This window comes from Remersonia thermophila, chromosome 2, assembly GCF_042764415.1.
Source record: "Remersonia thermophila strain ATCC 22073 chromosome 2, whole genome shotgun sequence".
Classification (NCBI taxonomy): Eukaryota; Fungi; Ascomycota; class Sordariomycetes; order Sordariales; family Chaetomiaceae; genus Remersonia; species Remersonia thermophila.
The window spans coordinates 118137-135219 of NC_092218.1; the positions used below are offsets into that span (position 1 = coordinate 118137).

At 57.5% G+C, this 17083-nt stretch overlaps 5 protein-coding genes and 1 non-coding gene across 6 annotated transcripts; 3 read left to right on the forward strand and 3 right to left on the reverse strand.

Moving 5' to 3' along the window:
• Window positions 1-285: 285 nt before the first annotated feature.
• VTJ83DRAFT_t51 lies at window positions 286-373 on the reverse strand. The gene has a single exon. It is a non-coding gene; the product is annotated as a tRNA-Tyr (tRNA).
• Window positions 374-545: 172 nt separating this feature from the next.
• VTJ83DRAFT_1489 (uncharacterized protein) lies at window positions 546-747 on the reverse strand (the record flags this gene model as incomplete). The annotated part of the gene is made up of 2 exons (XM_071007653.1): window positions 546-679; window positions 741-747. The coding sequence occupies 2 exons, from the start codon at window positions 745-747 to the stop codon at window positions 546-548; spliced, it is 141 nt and encodes a 46-aa protein (XP_070868029.1).
• Window positions 748-2378: 1631 nt separating this feature from the next.
• VTJ83DRAFT_1490 (uncharacterized protein) lies at window positions 2379-3887 on the forward strand (the record flags this gene model as incomplete). Its single annotated transcript, XM_071007655.1, has 2 exons — window positions 2379-2890; window positions 2951-3887. 2 exons carry the CDS (start codon window positions 2379-2381, stop codon window positions 3885-3887), a joined length of 1449 nt encoding a protein of 482 aa, XP_070868030.1.
• Window positions 3888-8232: 4345 nt separating this feature from the next.
• VTJ83DRAFT_1491 (uncharacterized protein) lies at window positions 8233-11056 on the forward strand (the record flags this gene model as incomplete). The annotated part of the gene is made up of 3 exons (XM_071007656.1): window positions 8233-8688; window positions 8742-10790; window positions 10868-11056. 3 exons carry the CDS (start codon window positions 8233-8235, stop codon window positions 11054-11056), a joined length of 2694 nt encoding a protein of 897 aa, XP_070868031.1.
• A 2672-nt stretch (window positions 11057-13728) lies between these two features.
• On the forward strand, window positions 13729-14426 carry VTJ83DRAFT_1492 (uncharacterized protein; the record flags this gene model as incomplete). Its single annotated transcript, XM_071007657.1, has 2 exons — window positions 13729-13841; window positions 13934-14426. 2 exons carry the CDS (start codon window positions 13729-13731, stop codon window positions 14424-14426), a joined length of 606 nt encoding a protein of 201 aa, XP_070868032.1.
• Window positions 14427-15369: 943 nt separating this feature from the next.
• VTJ83DRAFT_1493 (uncharacterized protein) lies at window positions 15370-16221 on the reverse strand (the record flags this gene model as incomplete). Its single annotated transcript, XM_071007658.1, has 2 exons — window positions 15370-15940; window positions 15998-16221. The coding sequence occupies 2 exons, from the start codon at window positions 16219-16221 to the stop codon at window positions 15370-15372; spliced, it is 795 nt and encodes a 264-aa protein (XP_070868033.1).
• Between the last annotated feature and the right edge of the window lie 862 nt (window positions 16222-17083).

The following is a 17083-nucleotide window of genomic DNA, read 5'->3' on the forward strand; positions in this document are numbered from 1 at the left end:
TGCAATGTTTCAAACGATATACTCTAGTCACTGCCTAGCTGTCCACTTCGGGACCTACTTATTGTCCACAAAGGTTGAGAATGTAAACCTACATACCATCTATCCGCAACATTGTGGGAAACAGTGCAACCTCTGAGCTGATGACATCATCAGTTCCCCTTGCGAAGCTTTTGAGGACAACTCCGGACGGCCCTAATTTATCAATAAATGCATCAAAACATTAAATCGCCAGTTCCGAATCCGCTGGAGCAAAAATGTGCATTTGCTAAATGTGCAAAAAGATGCTCCCCTCGACCGGAATCGAGCCGGTGACCTTTCGGTATCAATAACTTCCATTACAGCCGAACGTGATAGCCAACTACACCACAAGGGGTTGAATTGTTGGTGTGATTGGTTGCAGCAGAACTTTAACTAGCCAAATTCAGATCTGCAGCGTTTTGCCTGTGTATGTATCTGCATCCTCTTTGTGACAACGATTTAACATCAAAGCCACCTCCATTGGTCGTTCTGCTTCAACGAAAGGGTCTGGAATGACACAGAACGGCCTAGATGGGCGGCGGAGACGGCGTCGTGCACGTCCCGCGGCCTCTGAGGTCGAGCGATTTACGGAGTGTTCTTGGTGGATTTGACGGGGTCTCCGAGGTGGAGAGACCAAAGGTCCAGGCCAACGAGACGGAGCCTGATAATGTTAGTTACCCACTTCCTTCGATGAAGTCCACAAACCATACTTGTAGACGTACATTCCATGTTTGTGTTTGTCAAGCTCCCGGGCCTCCGGAAACGCCGCACGTAGCTCGACAGACCGTCCCGTCGCTAGCACGTGGCAAACCGGGATGGGAGGAGACAAGATCTCGGCTTGGGACCCCGACCATGAAAAGGACGCCGGCGTCCGGCTTGGTTATCAAGGCCCGGATGTTTGGTGATGGCAGGGGTTGCTGTATATACTGTGTACTAGTTAGGCGGCGAAGGTGTCATCCAGCTCAATTGCCGGACGATCAGGATCAACAGGAGCCGTGCCGCGGGATGGTAACAACATTGCGGGTGGGTTAATTTTGGTCAGCGCCATTACAACATGTCGGGTGCGGATGACATCCATGCCCAGCACTGCAGCACCTGTTCATGTCGTATCAAAAATACCTTCGTAGTCAGGAGAAATTGATGGGAGCACCGGAAGTGAGTTCGCGTTATCTCGCAGACACACCGTCTTAAAAACTGAGAATGCGGTGACGGGGGCACCTCCCTGCCGCCATCGCCTCCGAGACCTTACGGCTCTGGGTAGAATCACATCGCCAATCCTCCAGTCAGATACACAGTACACCGCATACTCGTGTAACGTTGTCAAGGGCGCAAGACATGTGTGAAAATGAGAGACAAACCATCGGGACCAGCGATTGGACCCCTCGACCAGCACAGACGCTTCGTCGATTCCCGCCAAGCCAGCCCTGAACGGGCATGGATCAGGAACGCTGGAACCCAGCTCAGCCACCACGGGCTGCCAAGACGTGAGCTGGACTCGGTGGGACTCGTCAATCGGCAGCGGCTGTGCTGAGTTATTGCTTTCTGCTTGTGTTTTGTTGTCTCGGAATGCAAGAACGCACCATGCAACCTGCGATGCGTTCTGGCGGGAGCTGAACAGATACGAATCTGGGCATCGGGTCACGAAAAAGGATTGATCGTTTGATCCGCTCCTTTGCCTTGCGCCGATAAACATTCGCTAATGCTGCCGGTGGCGTCGAACGCCATGCTCTCATTCGAGAAGACAGGAATAGCTGGAAGGGTGTGAAAGACAGGGGGCCCCCTGTGGCGTATCGCGAGGGCCCCTGATGCCATCCCCATGGGTGCGTTGGCGGAGTTGTGCTAACGGGGGGGTGGCTGCCGGGCTAACCCCGGGCAAGGTTGCAATAGCGGCGACAGTTTGCCAGCGTTAGCCGCGAATCCAAGACGGCCTCCGTTCAGCTCTGCCCTGGTGCATGGGGGTACTTTGTCGATGGGCTTCCGTGGGGCCCCCGGCGGTTCCAGGGTGTCGTTCAAGCTCCGCCGTTCTTGTCTTCATCCCACTCAACACCAAAGACCGCCCCGTGTTGCTGTTTTGGGGGGTGTCCTTCGCTTTGACTTGAACATCCTACGATCGTTCCTGGGTGCTTTGTGGTGCTTGTCAACATTCCTCAACTGCACCGCTCACCCTCCGCTCGTTACCCCCCTAGACACCGACTGAGTCGAGAGCATCCGTGGGGAAGGGTCGGCCAGGCTTGGAGCATAGCACAAGACGCCGGCGGCCACCACAAGCCGCTCTCTTTGCATCTCGACGGCCCCCCCGCCGTCTCTTGACGATCATCGCCTTCTGAACAGCGGCGGCTCGCCCGCGAGTCCTCCTCCCCATGGACCAGAACGATTACTTCGACCGCGCCGCGCCGTCGGGCGTGTCGACAACCGCCCCGACCCCGCGGAGGCCCGGCTCACCCACCGACTCTGCGCACAACAACCCCTTTGGCGACGGCGGCGAGTCGCGGGCGTCGTACCGCTCGTCCAACCCCAACAACGCCAACCCTTTCATCAGCCCGGACCCTTCGCGGCCTGCGAGCAGCTTCGGTTCGGCCTCGGCCGTGGCGCGGTTCGATGGCGCCGGTGGTCAGCGCTACTTCCACTCGCGCCGCGTGCGCAAGGGCGAGGTAGAGAAGCCTTGGACCAAGCATTCGGACCCCAAGGAGAAGTGGGTTACGATTCTTCCCATTCTTGGCATCATCGTCGGCCTGGGCATTTCGGCCTTCCTGGTGTGGGACGGCATCCGCAGCGTTGTCCATCACGAATATTGCCCTGTGCTCTTCGAGACTTGGGAGAATGGCTTTGATGAGAGGATCTGGATGAAGGAGGTGCAGGTGAACGGGTTTGGGTGAGTCGACCTCTCAGAATCCTTACCTCACAAGCACTGCTGACACGACCAAAACCATAGCAACGGGGAGTTCGACAGAAGCACCGGCGGCGATGAGAACATCTTCATCGAAGACGGCCGGCTCATCATCCGTGCAACTCTTGAGGACGACGAGCGCTTGCGAAAGGACTACAAGATTGACCTGCTCAAGGATGGCACTTGCACAAATACCAGCCCTGACCATTGCATCGCCTACACCAACACCACAACCGGCAACTCGTCGATTGTGCCTCCTGTCAAGTCCGGCCGCATCAACACCCGCCGCGGTGCCAAGATCAAGTACGGCAAGGTCGAGGTTGAGGCCAAGCTGCCCGCCGGCGACTGGCTGTGGCCCGCCATCTGGATGATGCCCGTCGATGACACGTATGGCCCCTGGCCGCTGTCGGGCGAGATTGACATTGTCGAATCCCGCGGCAACAACTACACCCACCCGCAGGGCGGCAACAACATCATGTCGTCGGCTCTTCACTGGGGCCCCTCGCCCGCGCATGACGGCTTCTGGAAGACCAACAACAAGCGCCAGGCTCTGCACACCACCTACTCGGCCGGCTTCAACACCTTTGGCCTGGAATGGTCGCAGAAGTACCTCTTCACCTATGTCAACTCGCGCCTACTGCAGGTCATGTACGTCAACTTTGACTCGCCCATGTGGTCGCGCGGCAACTTCCCGCCGCAGGGCGTCAACGGCACCAAGGTGGAGGATATCTGGGGCAAGACGGGCCGCCACAACACGCCCTTTGACCAGCCATTCTACCTCATCATCAACCTGGCCGTTGGCGGCACCAACGGTTGGTTCGAGGACAATGCCAACGGCAAGCCCTGGCTGGATAGCTCGCCGAACGCGAGGAAGGACTTTTACGAGGCCAAGGACCGCTGGCTGCCGACCTGGACGCAGCCGCAGCTGGAGGTTCGGAAGGTGTCGATGTGGCAGCAGTGTGACGGTGATGAGGATCTTTGAGACATGGGCAGCGGAGGGAAGCGGTAGTCTTCCGACGGTGCCGGGGGGCAAGTAGAGCTTAGTGGGGGGAAGAGGGATGTTGAGTTGGTCTATTTTGGTGATGACGAGCGATTGGTTCTATGGGTGTTGGGTTATAGATTGGTTACCTATTTGTGTTTTTTTTTTTGGCGGGATTTGTACTAATGTCTTTTTTTCCTACTCACTTCCTCTGCTTCTGTTGGATCCTACGAAGCTCCTGAGTTGGTTGTCTGCGCATCGAAATTTCTTGTCGCCATGGCCTAAGGTGCCTTTCTCTGTCTTCGTGCTTCAACGTGCACCAGAAATGCCCCTCAACGACAACACAACGCAGGATGCAAGGGATGGCGATACGCTAATACCTCGGTGTTTTGGGATTTACCTCGCCTCCTGAAACGCACTAGGCACGGTAGGTGATGTAGGGCACGGTGTCGTCCGACCGGCCCCATCCCCCTTCCACACAGTGCCTTTGCACCCACTTGCGCTCCAGCAGGGCTCCAGCGACCGTGCGGGACCTGGCTTCCAGGTTAGGTCTTGAGGGCGGTGCGGGCTGGGTGGGGACCTGACCACCTGTCCCCTGGGCTACCTACCTACTATACACAGTACACCGTAGGCTGTCAGCCTCACTCACGTCACTTCGCTCCTCGGCAAGCGGCAGGGCCAAACAGCCTAAGCCCCTCTCGAGTCAACGTTACCCCCACTTTTGCTCTGCTCGTAACGTTAAGATGCTCTGGGTAGTTGCCGAGAGAGGAATGCGCTGCGAGGGGAATCTCTGCTTTCTGATTGCCGATTTTCCGGGAGCTGCGGATACTTCTCGACCCAAGATTTCCAGTACATAGTACGCTAACTATGTACATACATAGTACTGTGCAAGCGAGGATGAGCTGCTATGGAGCAACGCCTTGTCCGACCTTGATGGCCAGCCTGGCGGGCGGGCACTTCAGCGCTCGTTCCAGAAGGCCAGGGAGAGCGACGCCAACAGGGACTGGGCATCGCCAACCGGGCAGTGGAGAGCTTGCGGGAGTCACCGCGAAGAAAGTTGCCACCGCTAGAACGCAGCTAGAAGCATCGAGTCCACTTGTGTGGGCATGGATGAGGGCTTCTCGTGGTTGAGACCCGCGCCGGTGATCTCCATTTTCTGCGGAGCAACTCTCTCGACCGGACCGACTGGGCTGACGGCTCCCCAACAACAAACAGATGAACAGGTCCTCTTGGGTTCGACTTGGAGACACTCCGCTGGTCTTCCGATCTGCGATCTCCACCACGCAGAGACAGAGAGGGCCTACCGGATCCACCGTTCCGTTGCCAGCGACGGTGAAGACGGTGGGCCAGAACCCCGTCAATCCCCAAGGCTCAGAAAAATGCAGCGCACTTTTTGGCCTGCCTGTTGCCTATCAATGGCATGGCAGAATCGATAGATTGCGCAGCCAGCTGGTGGTCCGTTAATACTCGGTGCTATTCGGGAGGCATCTAGCCTAGTAAATAGATAACGCCTTGCTCGGCTGCCTTGCCTTCACCGGCTGCTGTCAAAAAGCCAACCTTGGCCAGTAAGCAGGGGATGCCGCAAGCACAGCAAGATACACCGCAGGGAGGGGATCATGATATTGACTACACCGCCCTGCGCGTCATGCTTTGTTGGGTGGCTGCAGGTCAGCCAGCCCCGACGTTGACGCTATCCTCGCTGAAAATCTGACAATTCCGAAGAGCGAGGCTCGGGGGCTCCATTTCTCAAACCCGGGATAATTGCGACAAGAAACCATCGATTCTTGGGGCCGAACCTGACCGCCATGGATCAGCGCCGTGGCGTCAAATTTCTACCGACCTCCAAGCCCTGGAAGGCCAGCGATGGACGATAAAGCGAGACATGGCTTCGGAACGGCAGCAAGACACCCACCCGCATTCGAAGCCCCCCCTCAGTACGTAATTCTCACTTTGCAGGTTTGCAGCCCGAGCGTGTTTTGGTGCTAGCATCTCGCGCAAGGGCCAAGCCCCGAGGCCAAGGACGCTGGGCTTGTGCTGCGAACGGTGCCAGCACAGCATCGTAAACGCACAGAAACACACATGCCGGTGTGCCACTTGCTGCACGGGAGGTGTTCCCGTCTGTCGCTGACAGCTTGGTGTGTGTGTCTACTGTGTCAGAACCTTGGGTGGGGGTTCAGCTGCACTGTTCTTTCCCAGCTGCGGCGCCTCTACCTTGCGACCTGGTACTGTGCAGAGGTTGGTGGTTGAGATGGATGGGATGGAGGGGCAGCTACCCGCCCCTATTTTTGGCCGGTGACGTGGGATCGGTGAGGTAGTTAGGTTGCAGCGAGGCAGGAGGGTTGCCCCACCAAACGGCCACGGGCTGGGGCTGCGTTTACTGTGCACATACTGCGTAGTGTACTATAGGTCCCTCGGGAGGAGTGGCGTCTGGTTGCTGAGCCCAATGGATCCGTCCAGTTCCGAGCTACTGGTTTGCCTTGATGACGGCACGACGCCGCACGGCTTCGTTCGCCAACGCCTCGCGATGCAAACGGACTGGAGACGGCAATGCGGTGACGGCGACGGTAGTTCAGACCCGCTAGGTAGAAACGCCATTGGGCGTCCAAGCGTCAACGTCAGGGGTGGCAGCGCTATTGCCTTGCGCGACCCAGGGGCTCAAGGGTGACGGAACGGCGAGGAACAGGGGATCTGGGCAAATCGGGACGCAAGCGCACAGAAGCTTTTCGCGTTTGCATCCTTGTCCCTGACGCAGCTTCTTCAGCTGAGCACCACCAGAGCCTCATCCACAACGCACGAGCCTGAGGAGAAATGAAAACTCCACTGAGAGGTTTTTGGATTCTTCAAGCGCTAGTAGACGCTTTAGCTGCCCCCACCGGCCTTCTAGGTTGTGACGCTGAAGATGGAGGGGCAAAATTCCCCAGGTTTATCCCCCCGGGCTGCGCGATGGAGGCTCCAGCAGGCTCCTCTGAGGTGGAAACCGCTTTGTCACAGGCTCTGTCTCTGTTGACATGTCCACTCGCGCCTCGTGATGGTGACGTGAAGGTGACGGAGGGTGATGGCCAACGGATCAGCGACAGGGATCACAACTCGAAAGGCAGCCCCAGGCCAGCGATGGACCGTGATGGCTGAGCGATAAGAAACGCCGCCAGGGCCTGGCCAATCTCTCAGCTCCGACAAAACAGCCACGCCGGCGCCACAGAACAGCCCGTGAAATTTCCCTTGCCGCCAAGGTGCCCAAACATGTTTAGCACCTGGTCCCAGCCGCAGCAAGGCGCGCGGTGCCGGAGATGAGAGGCCGCACAATATTGATTCGGGATGCGCCATCAGGTGCAGGCCAAGGACACGGACGATGCACCGTTGCCATCGACGCCTGTTCGACGGTCGGTGTTCTTTCTTTCGCTGTCGAGCGCGTCGGGTTGGGCTTGCTACTACTACATACACAGTACATAGGTGCCGTCTACTGCGTATGCGCATGGGGAAGTGGAACCAACGACCTGGTCGGCGGGACGGCGGCGACGACCTGACGGATCATCCTCGCCTGGATTAGTTACCGGGCTCACCTTCTGCACTAAGCTGAGACCCCTCCCCGACCCACCACGCGCGGGCAACCTCCCCCCCCCCCCCCCCCTGTCCCTGCTCGCACACGAGGTGGCCCATCCCGCCAGGGAACGAGCCCCACTCTATGTAGCGCTTGGGTTCGAGCTGCCAGGTCAGGGATCCCCTTCTGCAGAATCCATGCTCCAGGGGGGGCAGCCAAGACAGCCAACGCAACAAGCCAATCGCCAGCCCAGATGGTCACCGCACTCGCAGCGATGCTTCGATGATTGTCCCTCTTTTGATCCCACCCTCCTCCCCTGTCGTCGGTCTTCCGTCTTCCGTCTTCTGCCGCTCGCTCTCTGCCGATCAACTACATTCGTTCCCGCACACTCGGGTTCCGCGAGGGCTATCTTCCTCTGGAAAGCCTGTCCTGCTTGCGCCGCATAACCGCAAGCTACTCCCCAAAGGATAGCTTCGTCCTGACGTCTGGTGAGCTCGCTCGTCCTTCGCTCAACCACCACCGCGCTTGCAGTCCCGAGTGTCGAGGCTTCGCTCGCTCGCTTCCTTCTTGGCTCTTCGCAACCTCGCCAGAGCTGTCCATTCGCTGTCTCGTCTCACGGCCTGTGAGACTTCCACACTCGCTCGACAGACAGATTCACGAAGTCGGCTCACAACACCAAGCAACGTCCGCCGCTTAACCAAGGACGGTCCAGCTCGTTCACCACCGGCACGGGCTCTAACCGTGCCGCGTTGACGGCAACCTTCGATCAGAAGCAGGAATCAGACCCGGCCTCGAGTCGCCGCCGCCGCCATGGGCATGGGGAGCTACTTCAAGGCTGAAAAGCCTCCGGGTCCCTTGGAGAGGACACCTACAAACCCGCAGCGCAACAGCAGCAGCAGCAACAACAACAACAAAAACACCAACAGCAATGCAAAGCACAATGCACAGCCATCCATCGACAGCCCTCCGTCAACAGCGCGGCCCCCTTCCGAGCTGCTGCCCCCCACCCCTCGCTACGGTTCCCGGCCCCAGTCCATCTCGGGGCGGTCAATGAGGTCAACAGGAAGCTCCGTTCTCGACGAGATCAAACATGAGGTCATGGTCAACTATCTGTACCAACAGCAATGCTCTCACCTGTGGGTGTCGGACGGAAGTGGTGAGATCGAGGGTGTGCTCCTGCGGAAAGCAAGGGGCCACTACATGGCCTGCCCGCCTCAGCTGGTCGACTCGCCCTTTGCGAGGGCTTGCGCTGCACTGAACGTTCAGGTACGCACCCTGGCCGTTGAATGCAAACATGTTTGATGCTGAATCTTTTGTAGTGCGCCATGACGGTCAACTCGCGTGTCATCAAGACCTTCCTACAATGGTCTCCTGAGGCGGTCGACGTGCCGCTCATGAATGGTCTGCGCGTGCAGATCCTGCCCACCATCGACGACCTTCCTCGTGCCCGGAAGCACCAATTCGCTGCCTTCGTGGCCTCCGAGGGCCTGCTTATCGTCTGGGACGATGAGGCCCTGCACCTGGTGCAGCGCGCCAAGGCCATCGAGTCGGAGCTCATGCAGCTTGTGTGGAAGACGGGTATGGATGAGGAGGTGGATGAGAAGGCCGGCTCCGTCGCGGGCGAGCCTGAACTGGACGAGGAGAGCGGCGAAGTGAAGCCCGAGAAGCGGCCAGTGCACCTGTTGAACGCCTGGCTGGTCGCCTTTACTCTGACGATCGTGACGGTGTCGCTTGGCGCCGCCGCACGGCAATTGGCCATCGAGGTCTCGGTCGACGGGAACTATCTCCGCCTGGCCCTCCTCGGCTTGGCTCCGATCCAGATCTTCTTCACCCTTTTCTTCGCTCAGGTCATCGTCGGTTGCTTGGCCCAGATCTTCGGCCCTATCCGCCAGCTTACCATCAACTCCAAGTTCTACTCGGCCCGGCCGCCGCCGCGTCTGCGGACCACGGTCCTGCCGCACGTTACCGTCCAGTGCCCCGTCTACAAGGAGGGTCTCAACGCGGTCATTGCGCCCACCGTTAAGTCTCTCAAGCAAGCCATGTCGACGTATGAGCTGCAGGGTGGCTCGGCCAACATGTTCATCAACGACGACGGTCTGCAGCTCCTCTCGGAGGAGGAACGCCGCGCGCGCATCGAGTTTTACGCTGATCACAGCATCGGCTGGGTGGCCCGTCCCAAGCATGAAGACAACGGTTTCCTGCGTCGCGGCAAGTTCAAGAAGGCCTCCAACATGAACTTTGCCCTCATGATCTCGTGCAAGGTGGAGGATAAGCTGGCTGCCATCGAGCGCCCCCCCGAATGGTCTCAGCACGACGAGGCCCTGGCTTACGAGAAGGCTCTCAAGGAGGTGCTCGAGGAGGACGGCCGCGCCTGGGCCGACGGCAACATTCGTGTCGGCGACTACATTCTCTTGATTGATTCCGACACCCGCGTGCCTGCGGACTGCCTGCTGGATGCCGTGTCCGAGATGGAACTGTCCCCCGATGTTGGCATCATGCAGTTCTCTTCGGGCGTCATGCAGGTTGTGCACACTTACTTCGAGAACGGCATTACCTTCTTCACCAACCTCATCTACAGCGCCATTCGCTACACCGTTTCCAACGGTGACGTCGCCCCCTTCGTCGGCCACAATGCCATCCTCCGCTGGTCCGCCATTCAGCAGGTCTCGTACATGGATGAGGACGGCTACGAGAAGTTCTGGTCCGAGAGCCACGTGTCTGAGGATTTCGACATGTCCCTGCGTCTCCAGTGTGCCGGCTACATCATTCGCCTTGCCGCCTGGGCCGGCGATGGCTTCAAGGAGGGCGTGTCTCTGACCGTGTACGACGAGCTGGCCCGCTGGGAGAAGTACGCCTATGGTTGCAACGAGCTGCTCTTCCACCCGATTCGCAAGTGGATCTACAAGGGCCCCTTCACTCCTCTGTTCCGTCGCTTCCTCTTCTCCAACATTCGCTTCACCTCCAAGATCACCGTCGTCTCCTACATCGGCACCTATTACGCCATCGGCGCCGCCTGGATCATGACCAGCGTCAACTACTTCCTCATCGGCTGGTTCAACGGCTACCTGGACAAGTACTACATCGACTCGTGGCAGGTGTGGTTCTCGATTCTCCTCGTCTTTAACGGTCTCGGCAACATCGCTCTGGCCGTCATGCGTTATCGCGTTGGCGAGCGCAGCATCCTCTATGCCCTGTACGAGAACTTCAAGTGGACCTTCTTGCTGGCCATCTTCCTGGGTGGTCTGTCGCTGCACGTCTCCCAAGCTCTGCTGGCCCACATGTTCGAGATCGACATGACCTGGGGTGCTACCGCCAAGGAAGCCGAGTTTTCGAACTTCTTCATTGAGGTGCCCAAGGTGTTGAAGAAGGTAAGCTGCCATAATACGCACTTCTCATCGTTCTTGTCCTTTCCTCAGAACCATCCAGACTAACAAAGCATTGCTAGTTCAAATTCTCCATGATCTTCGCCACCATCTTCATCATCGGCATGATCATCCTCGCCACGGCTCCCTTCATCCCGTACAGCTGGCACATCACCGACTTCGTCGCCATCCTCCCCATGGCCACCGTCGCCGGATCTCACTTGCTTCTTCCCCTGGCCCTGAACCCTGCCTTGATGACCTTCTCGTGGTAAACACGTGTTGGCTACGAACGGGGATGGATTGTGACTGCTCAAGTCCGACTCTCCTCCAACATCATTGGCTGTTCCTTTTTTTTTACGGGTCGTTTGGGGGTTGGGTGTATCAAGGCTTGTGGCTTTCAGCATTTTCTTGGTTTTTATCAGCCAGTCGACCACACTCCCGTTCCACGGGACGTATGGATGTCTCATGTCATGACGTTCTACATCTTGTAAATTTCTTTACCCAAGTTTCTGAGTTTCTTTTTTTTTGGTCGAGTCTGATGCGTTGGAATATCAATAGACTGGGCGGTTAGGGGGTGAATTGTCTTGGAGGACTGCGGGAATAAGTGACGGAGCAGGCCACGGAGTTCTGTTTTTATGGGGCTTTGCTTTTCGCCGAGTCGATTACTACTACTCAACCTTATCGTTTGCCAGTTCAGGTTGGATCTGGATCTGGGTGGCTGGACGTATATTAGTAATTTAGTTTTTATTCTGGGGCCTTTGCCGCGCTCATGCTCAGCGTACCTTGACATATGTTGCTTCGTATTTTGCCCGGGTTCCCGGCATTCCTGAATCGCTCTGCAAGACAAGCCACCTTATGAGCCTCCTCAGCCACTTACGTTTACTTTGGCTCCTTGAACCTGCCTGTAGCTTGCTTGCTTACTTGCTTGCTTGCTTGAACACCACGATTGGTTTTTGCCTGTCGCAGCGCGTTCGGGGGATCCCCGTCTAACGGGATCCCTGGCCTCTTTGTGATACTCCCTGTTAGCTTTGGGTGGTCAGATTTCCTCTAATGCGCCCCTCTGCCGTCAAGTTCCTTGGACGGAGCGGGCGCTCGGTCCGGATAGGTGGGGCCGGTATACGGGGCCAGTCCGGCCCCCGAAGCCCGAGATCGAGTGGCCGTTAGGTGGGGCAGCCTTCGGAGGTGTGGAGTGTTACCATCCGATCCAGGTGGCCTGAGCAGGCCGTAAATTACATGGAATTGGCCCACTCGTTACCTAAGACAAGTGGTAGTTATGTATCTACGTGCTATTACCGAGGGATACATGGGAGCCCGGATGGAACTTACTATATTCCCTGAACCAGCGCGAATGGTACAAGCCAACCAATCATTGTAGGTGTAGTTCGAAAGTTACCCAACGTCGCGACATTTGAGTTCTGATGAGCGCCTACAAAGTCTCGTTGCGGAATTGCCATGACACCCATCGGCCAAATCGGCGATGCCTTGCCATCGGATTCCAAGTGATGGCCGTTCAAATGCTCATATGTTGAGGTGAAGGCTGTGAATCGCAACATCGGTCTTGCGTCTGAGTGGGCAGACGCTTGGGGTGGGCGTACGGCTGAGGCTTCACATCCAACGCTCTCGCTATTAATAGATTTTGCTCTGGTACGAACGTCGCTCATGCCACTCCGACGACACTAACATCCGTCACTGAACAAGCGATTGCTCTCTTCGCCTGTAGCTCTCTGCCACCGCCACGGCGAGATGGTTTCAAGCGACCAAAGATGCGCCTGACCCAACGTTGGCTCGCCCCGACTGCGTGGTGCGCCTTTGCTGGCTTCGAACCCCGACGGCTGATCGGCGCCGACGCTGTGGATGACCAATAAGCAGTCACGATTCAGCACCATGGAGAGGAGGTACACAGCCATGACTGGAAGTATCAGAAGAGCCGGTAAGTGTTTGGAAGCAGTTTATTTGCGGAATGAGAGAGTTGGACATGTCAGTTGACATCAGGTAACCAGGCCGCTGCTCTTCCCCCAGATCTTGGCAACTCATTCTCTGAAAGGGCTCCGAGTTTGAAGCCATATGGGTGCTGTACGTGGATATCGATTCTTCGGAAGTCCACCATCACCCCGTGGAATTGGGTTGAAGACAGGCGACGCCACGCCTCATCATTCTGAAGACCCCAAGGCTTCACCAGTTGCAGCGGCTTGCTCGTCTTCCGGCCTATACAGTGCCGCATAGCTGAACAGCAAGCCAGACGCACGCCGACGCGCCCGGCTGCTTGACATGCAAGTCGTCTTACCATCCCATGTGAGCCATGGCAATGCCTATCGTCTACCTCGAAGCGGCTGGTCATGCTAGGACGACGCCTGCGACGAATACGCCGTTGCCGACACTCCAACTCCTGAACCATCCTGGGCCTGCCGCGAACCAGCGGTTCCGGGGTCAACTCATACCCCTTCCGCAGGAATGAGGCTCGGTGCTGTTTACAGGTGGTTGCACTGCCGCATAGCGGACCATTCCGTTCTCGAGCAACGGGGCTGATCTCTTTCGCCGACTTTCCGCCACGACCACGTTTCCTGAGGCCTTGCGCCGCCGACCGGATGCTGCCCAACTACGCGTAGCGCAACTATTTGACAACTTTGGGATCAGCCATCGGGTTTTGAAGATGGCTATGTAACAGCCCGAGGCAAGCTATTCTAGGATCCTCATGGCTGTCCCAGCCGCCATGCCAAAGGTACCGCTGGGGAGGTGCCGACCGTCTTGACGAGGAGGTGGGCAAGAGGTTGAGCGGAGATCCATCGTCTATTATAAATTCGAGCGCGGAACATCCTGCCAAAGCCGTCCTCGTCTCATCACCACCAGACCATCTTCACGGGAACTTCTTCACCCGTCCCTCTCCAAGCTTCCCATAGCTCTCCATCATTCTCTTCCCGGGCAATCAGCTCTTCCTTTTACCAAAATGCTCCGCAACACCCTCCTTGTGGCCCTCCTTGTCATGGGAGCGACGGCCATCCCCACACAAAGGAACTGCAAAGGCAGGAATTGTGTAAGCGTTATCGTCTGCGGAAACGGGTTCGTAACCCTCTCCCCCCTTTGCCGACTACGTCTGTGGCCAGGCCGCATATAGGCTTCAATTACCAGAGGCGCTAACACATCCGTCACAGCGTCGTCGAGGGGACCGAAGAATGCGACCTAGGATACGGGCTTAACGGCGCCGCGGGCAGCGGCTGCAGCGCGGACTGCAAAATCGTGCCCGTTGACGAGTGCGTGTGCGGCGACGGCAAGGTCGGCGGCGACGAGGAATGCGACGACGGCGACAAGAACGGCACCCCCGAGTCCCGGTGCGACGCCAACTGCAAGCTCAAGCCCGTCGACCCCCCGGTGTGCCAGACCTGCGACCCCAACCCCTTCCACAACAAGTGCGACATCACGACCTCGTGCATCACCACCATGCCCAACGGCAGGCACTACTGCGCCTGCCGCGCCGGATACCGGGCCAACGACATCGCGCCCACGGACTCGCGCCAGTTCCGCCTCCCGTTCATCGGTCAGGAGTACCGCGTCTTCGTCGCCCCGGGCGTGGTGTGCAACCAGCTGTGTGACAACCCGTTCCCGGGCCCGGATTCGTGCAGGGAGGTGCCGGTGCAGAGCTGCTAAGGCGCGGGTGGGATTGGCGGTTGGCTCTTTGATGGGCATGTCCGGATAGAAAGGCTGCTCAGGGAGAGGGAGGTTGGCTAGGTTGCATAGGTTGGGTTGGGTTGGGTTGTCTTCGTCTTTGCTCGTTTCATCACGCTTCATACCCCCCCCCCCCCTATTTTTTTTTTCCCACCTACCTACTGATGTTTTGAGTAGTATTGATTTCGGTTGCTCTATCTGCTGGCGGTTTCTTGCCTGTGAGGTTCTTGGTTTCTGCGTCATTCCTTTCCGCCTGTGTTTCTTGTTGCTTGCCATAGTATGGAATGTTTCTCAGAGCATACCTCGCACGAAGTTAGCAGCCTTCCATTCCTTCCCTCACTGAAATATCATGAACCATTGCATCCGTCTGTAGCCAAGGGGTTTGATGTTGCGCTCGTTGCGTGTACAGAGTTACCTAGATGGCGGTGTGATGGTTGAAGACTGGTGGCATGTGGAATGAACGGGAGCAAGCTGCTGCCAGGTGGGCAGGTAGATAGGTAGGCTTTCCCGCCTCTTAACAGGGAACGCAAAACAAGCTTGAACGGAACAAGATAACAGACATGTCCAGCCGGGGTTGCTCGAAAAGTCTTCCCGCATCCACCTGCCACAAGTCCATACTATACATCATGACCGTCGACACCTTTACCATATTATGCATGTACTCCACCTGGAGGCATTCCGAGCCCGGAACGGCTCTGTTCTGCCATTGCGCGGCGACGAAGACCCGTCCTTATCGATCAGCCTCACGCAAGTGTGATCACAAACACCCGGACGAGCCCTTGAAGGCAGCAAATTTGTTTGTTATGATGTCTGTTGGCCATGGCCGCCTGCAATGTTGCCTGAAGGTCGGGTATCATCTCCCCCTCCTGACAGCCGAGAGTGTCCGCACCACCAGTCTCGCCAAGGAGCTCCCAACGGGCCCTACCTAATCGACCAAACCCTCCAGGTCATGCCCGATAGGATCCTCCCACCACATCGGTGCCTCACCTTCGATGGCCGCCTCCCGGGCAGCCTCGTCGGCGACCGTGTTCCACTCCCTCGGAATCTTCCAAAACTGGACCTCCATGCCCCGATCCTCCCATCGCTCCACCTCACCGAGCAAGGCCTCCCACAGGTCAATGTTCTTCACCCAGTAGTTGCCGCGTGTTGTCCAGTCGTTCCTCAGCCATTTCTTGACCCACTTCGTCGCCCCCTTGACCACGTAGTCGGAATCCGTCGCGATGACCGTGGTGTGGAACCCCTCGGCGGGCCCGTTTCGGAACCTCAGGGCGGCGATGACGGCGCGGAGCTCGGCACGGTTGCTGGTCTGCGCGCTCTTGTCTCCGAAGGGCCCATGCTCCTCGAGACGGCCCGACACCACGAGACGCCTTCGCGAGCGAGTGTTGGCGCTGCCGTGCCAGAAGGCCCAGCCTGCCCTGGGGTTCTCTTGGCCGTTCCCCACGCAGGAGCCGTCCGTGTAGATGATGCAGATGCCCTTGTCCCACGGCAAGGTGTGTCTTGCGAAGCTGTCTCAGCCGCCTAGCGTCCGCTTTTGCGATTCGCGTTCCGCTCACCTCAGGATGCTCCCCACTCGCCATCTGCCGGTGAACACCTGCTGCGGCGGCCTGTTGCTCGGCGGCGTGAACACGGTGGGGAATGTTTCGCCAGTTCCCCGCGTCGGCTCTTCATCCTCCCAGCCGTCTGAATCAGCGCTCTCCGAACAGCTCTCCTCCAAGCTGTACCCGTGATAATAATCCGTATAGCCGTTGCCGTAGTAGCCGTTGTACGACCACGCCATGTCGGTGTCGCTGTGCAAGCCAGGGCTGGCGAAGGGTGGACGGGAGGATATGACCGGCCAATGGATGACGAGAGAATGGGGTCTGGTAACAAAGAGGAGCAAAAGCCCGATCCAAAACAACGCGCTGTTCGACCGTGAGATGAACTTTGCCTTCCCCTCTCTGGTGTACAGCGATGGAGGGTGTTGTCAAAGATTGTGGTCCCCGGGCATCAATTGATTCGTAGGCGTAACAGCGCGACAACAAATCTTTGACAAACAGGGGACTGATTCTCTAGTAGAAAAGGGCCTCGAAAAGAACGTGTGGCTAAGGACCTACGCAGTATAAATACAAGGGTCCCGCTGTATGACCAAGCGAATGCTTCCTGGTGTTCCTGCCATCCTCCTGGTGTTCCTGCCATCTCTCTGGTGCTCCTGCCATAATTACCATCTTCCCAGCGCTCCTACCATACCAGTCAAAGCACTGCCGCTCGGAGGGTTGCGACCATTTCTTCGCCCGAGAACACCGAGTTATGCATGTCACCGTCGTCCCTTGTGAGGCCCGCCGCGAGCAACCGTCCCACCCCTCTACACAGTAACTACACAGTACGTTGAAACCCGACATGCATCACTCGCACGTTGAAAAGGGTAACTAACAGGGGTCGCAGCCGTCTCACACCGGACATGCTATCCCATACAAAAGCTGCGAGATAGGGCCTAGAGACACGTCAAATCTGCATAGACCACATGCTCTATGTATATGTTGTGAAGTTGTGATTGTGTACCAAGTAACTATTACTATGTAGTTGTTGCCTGGTTACCCATCGGGACGAGTGCCAAGAAGACCAGGAAGTGCTGAGCAGAGAACAAACGGTGGACGCGAGGC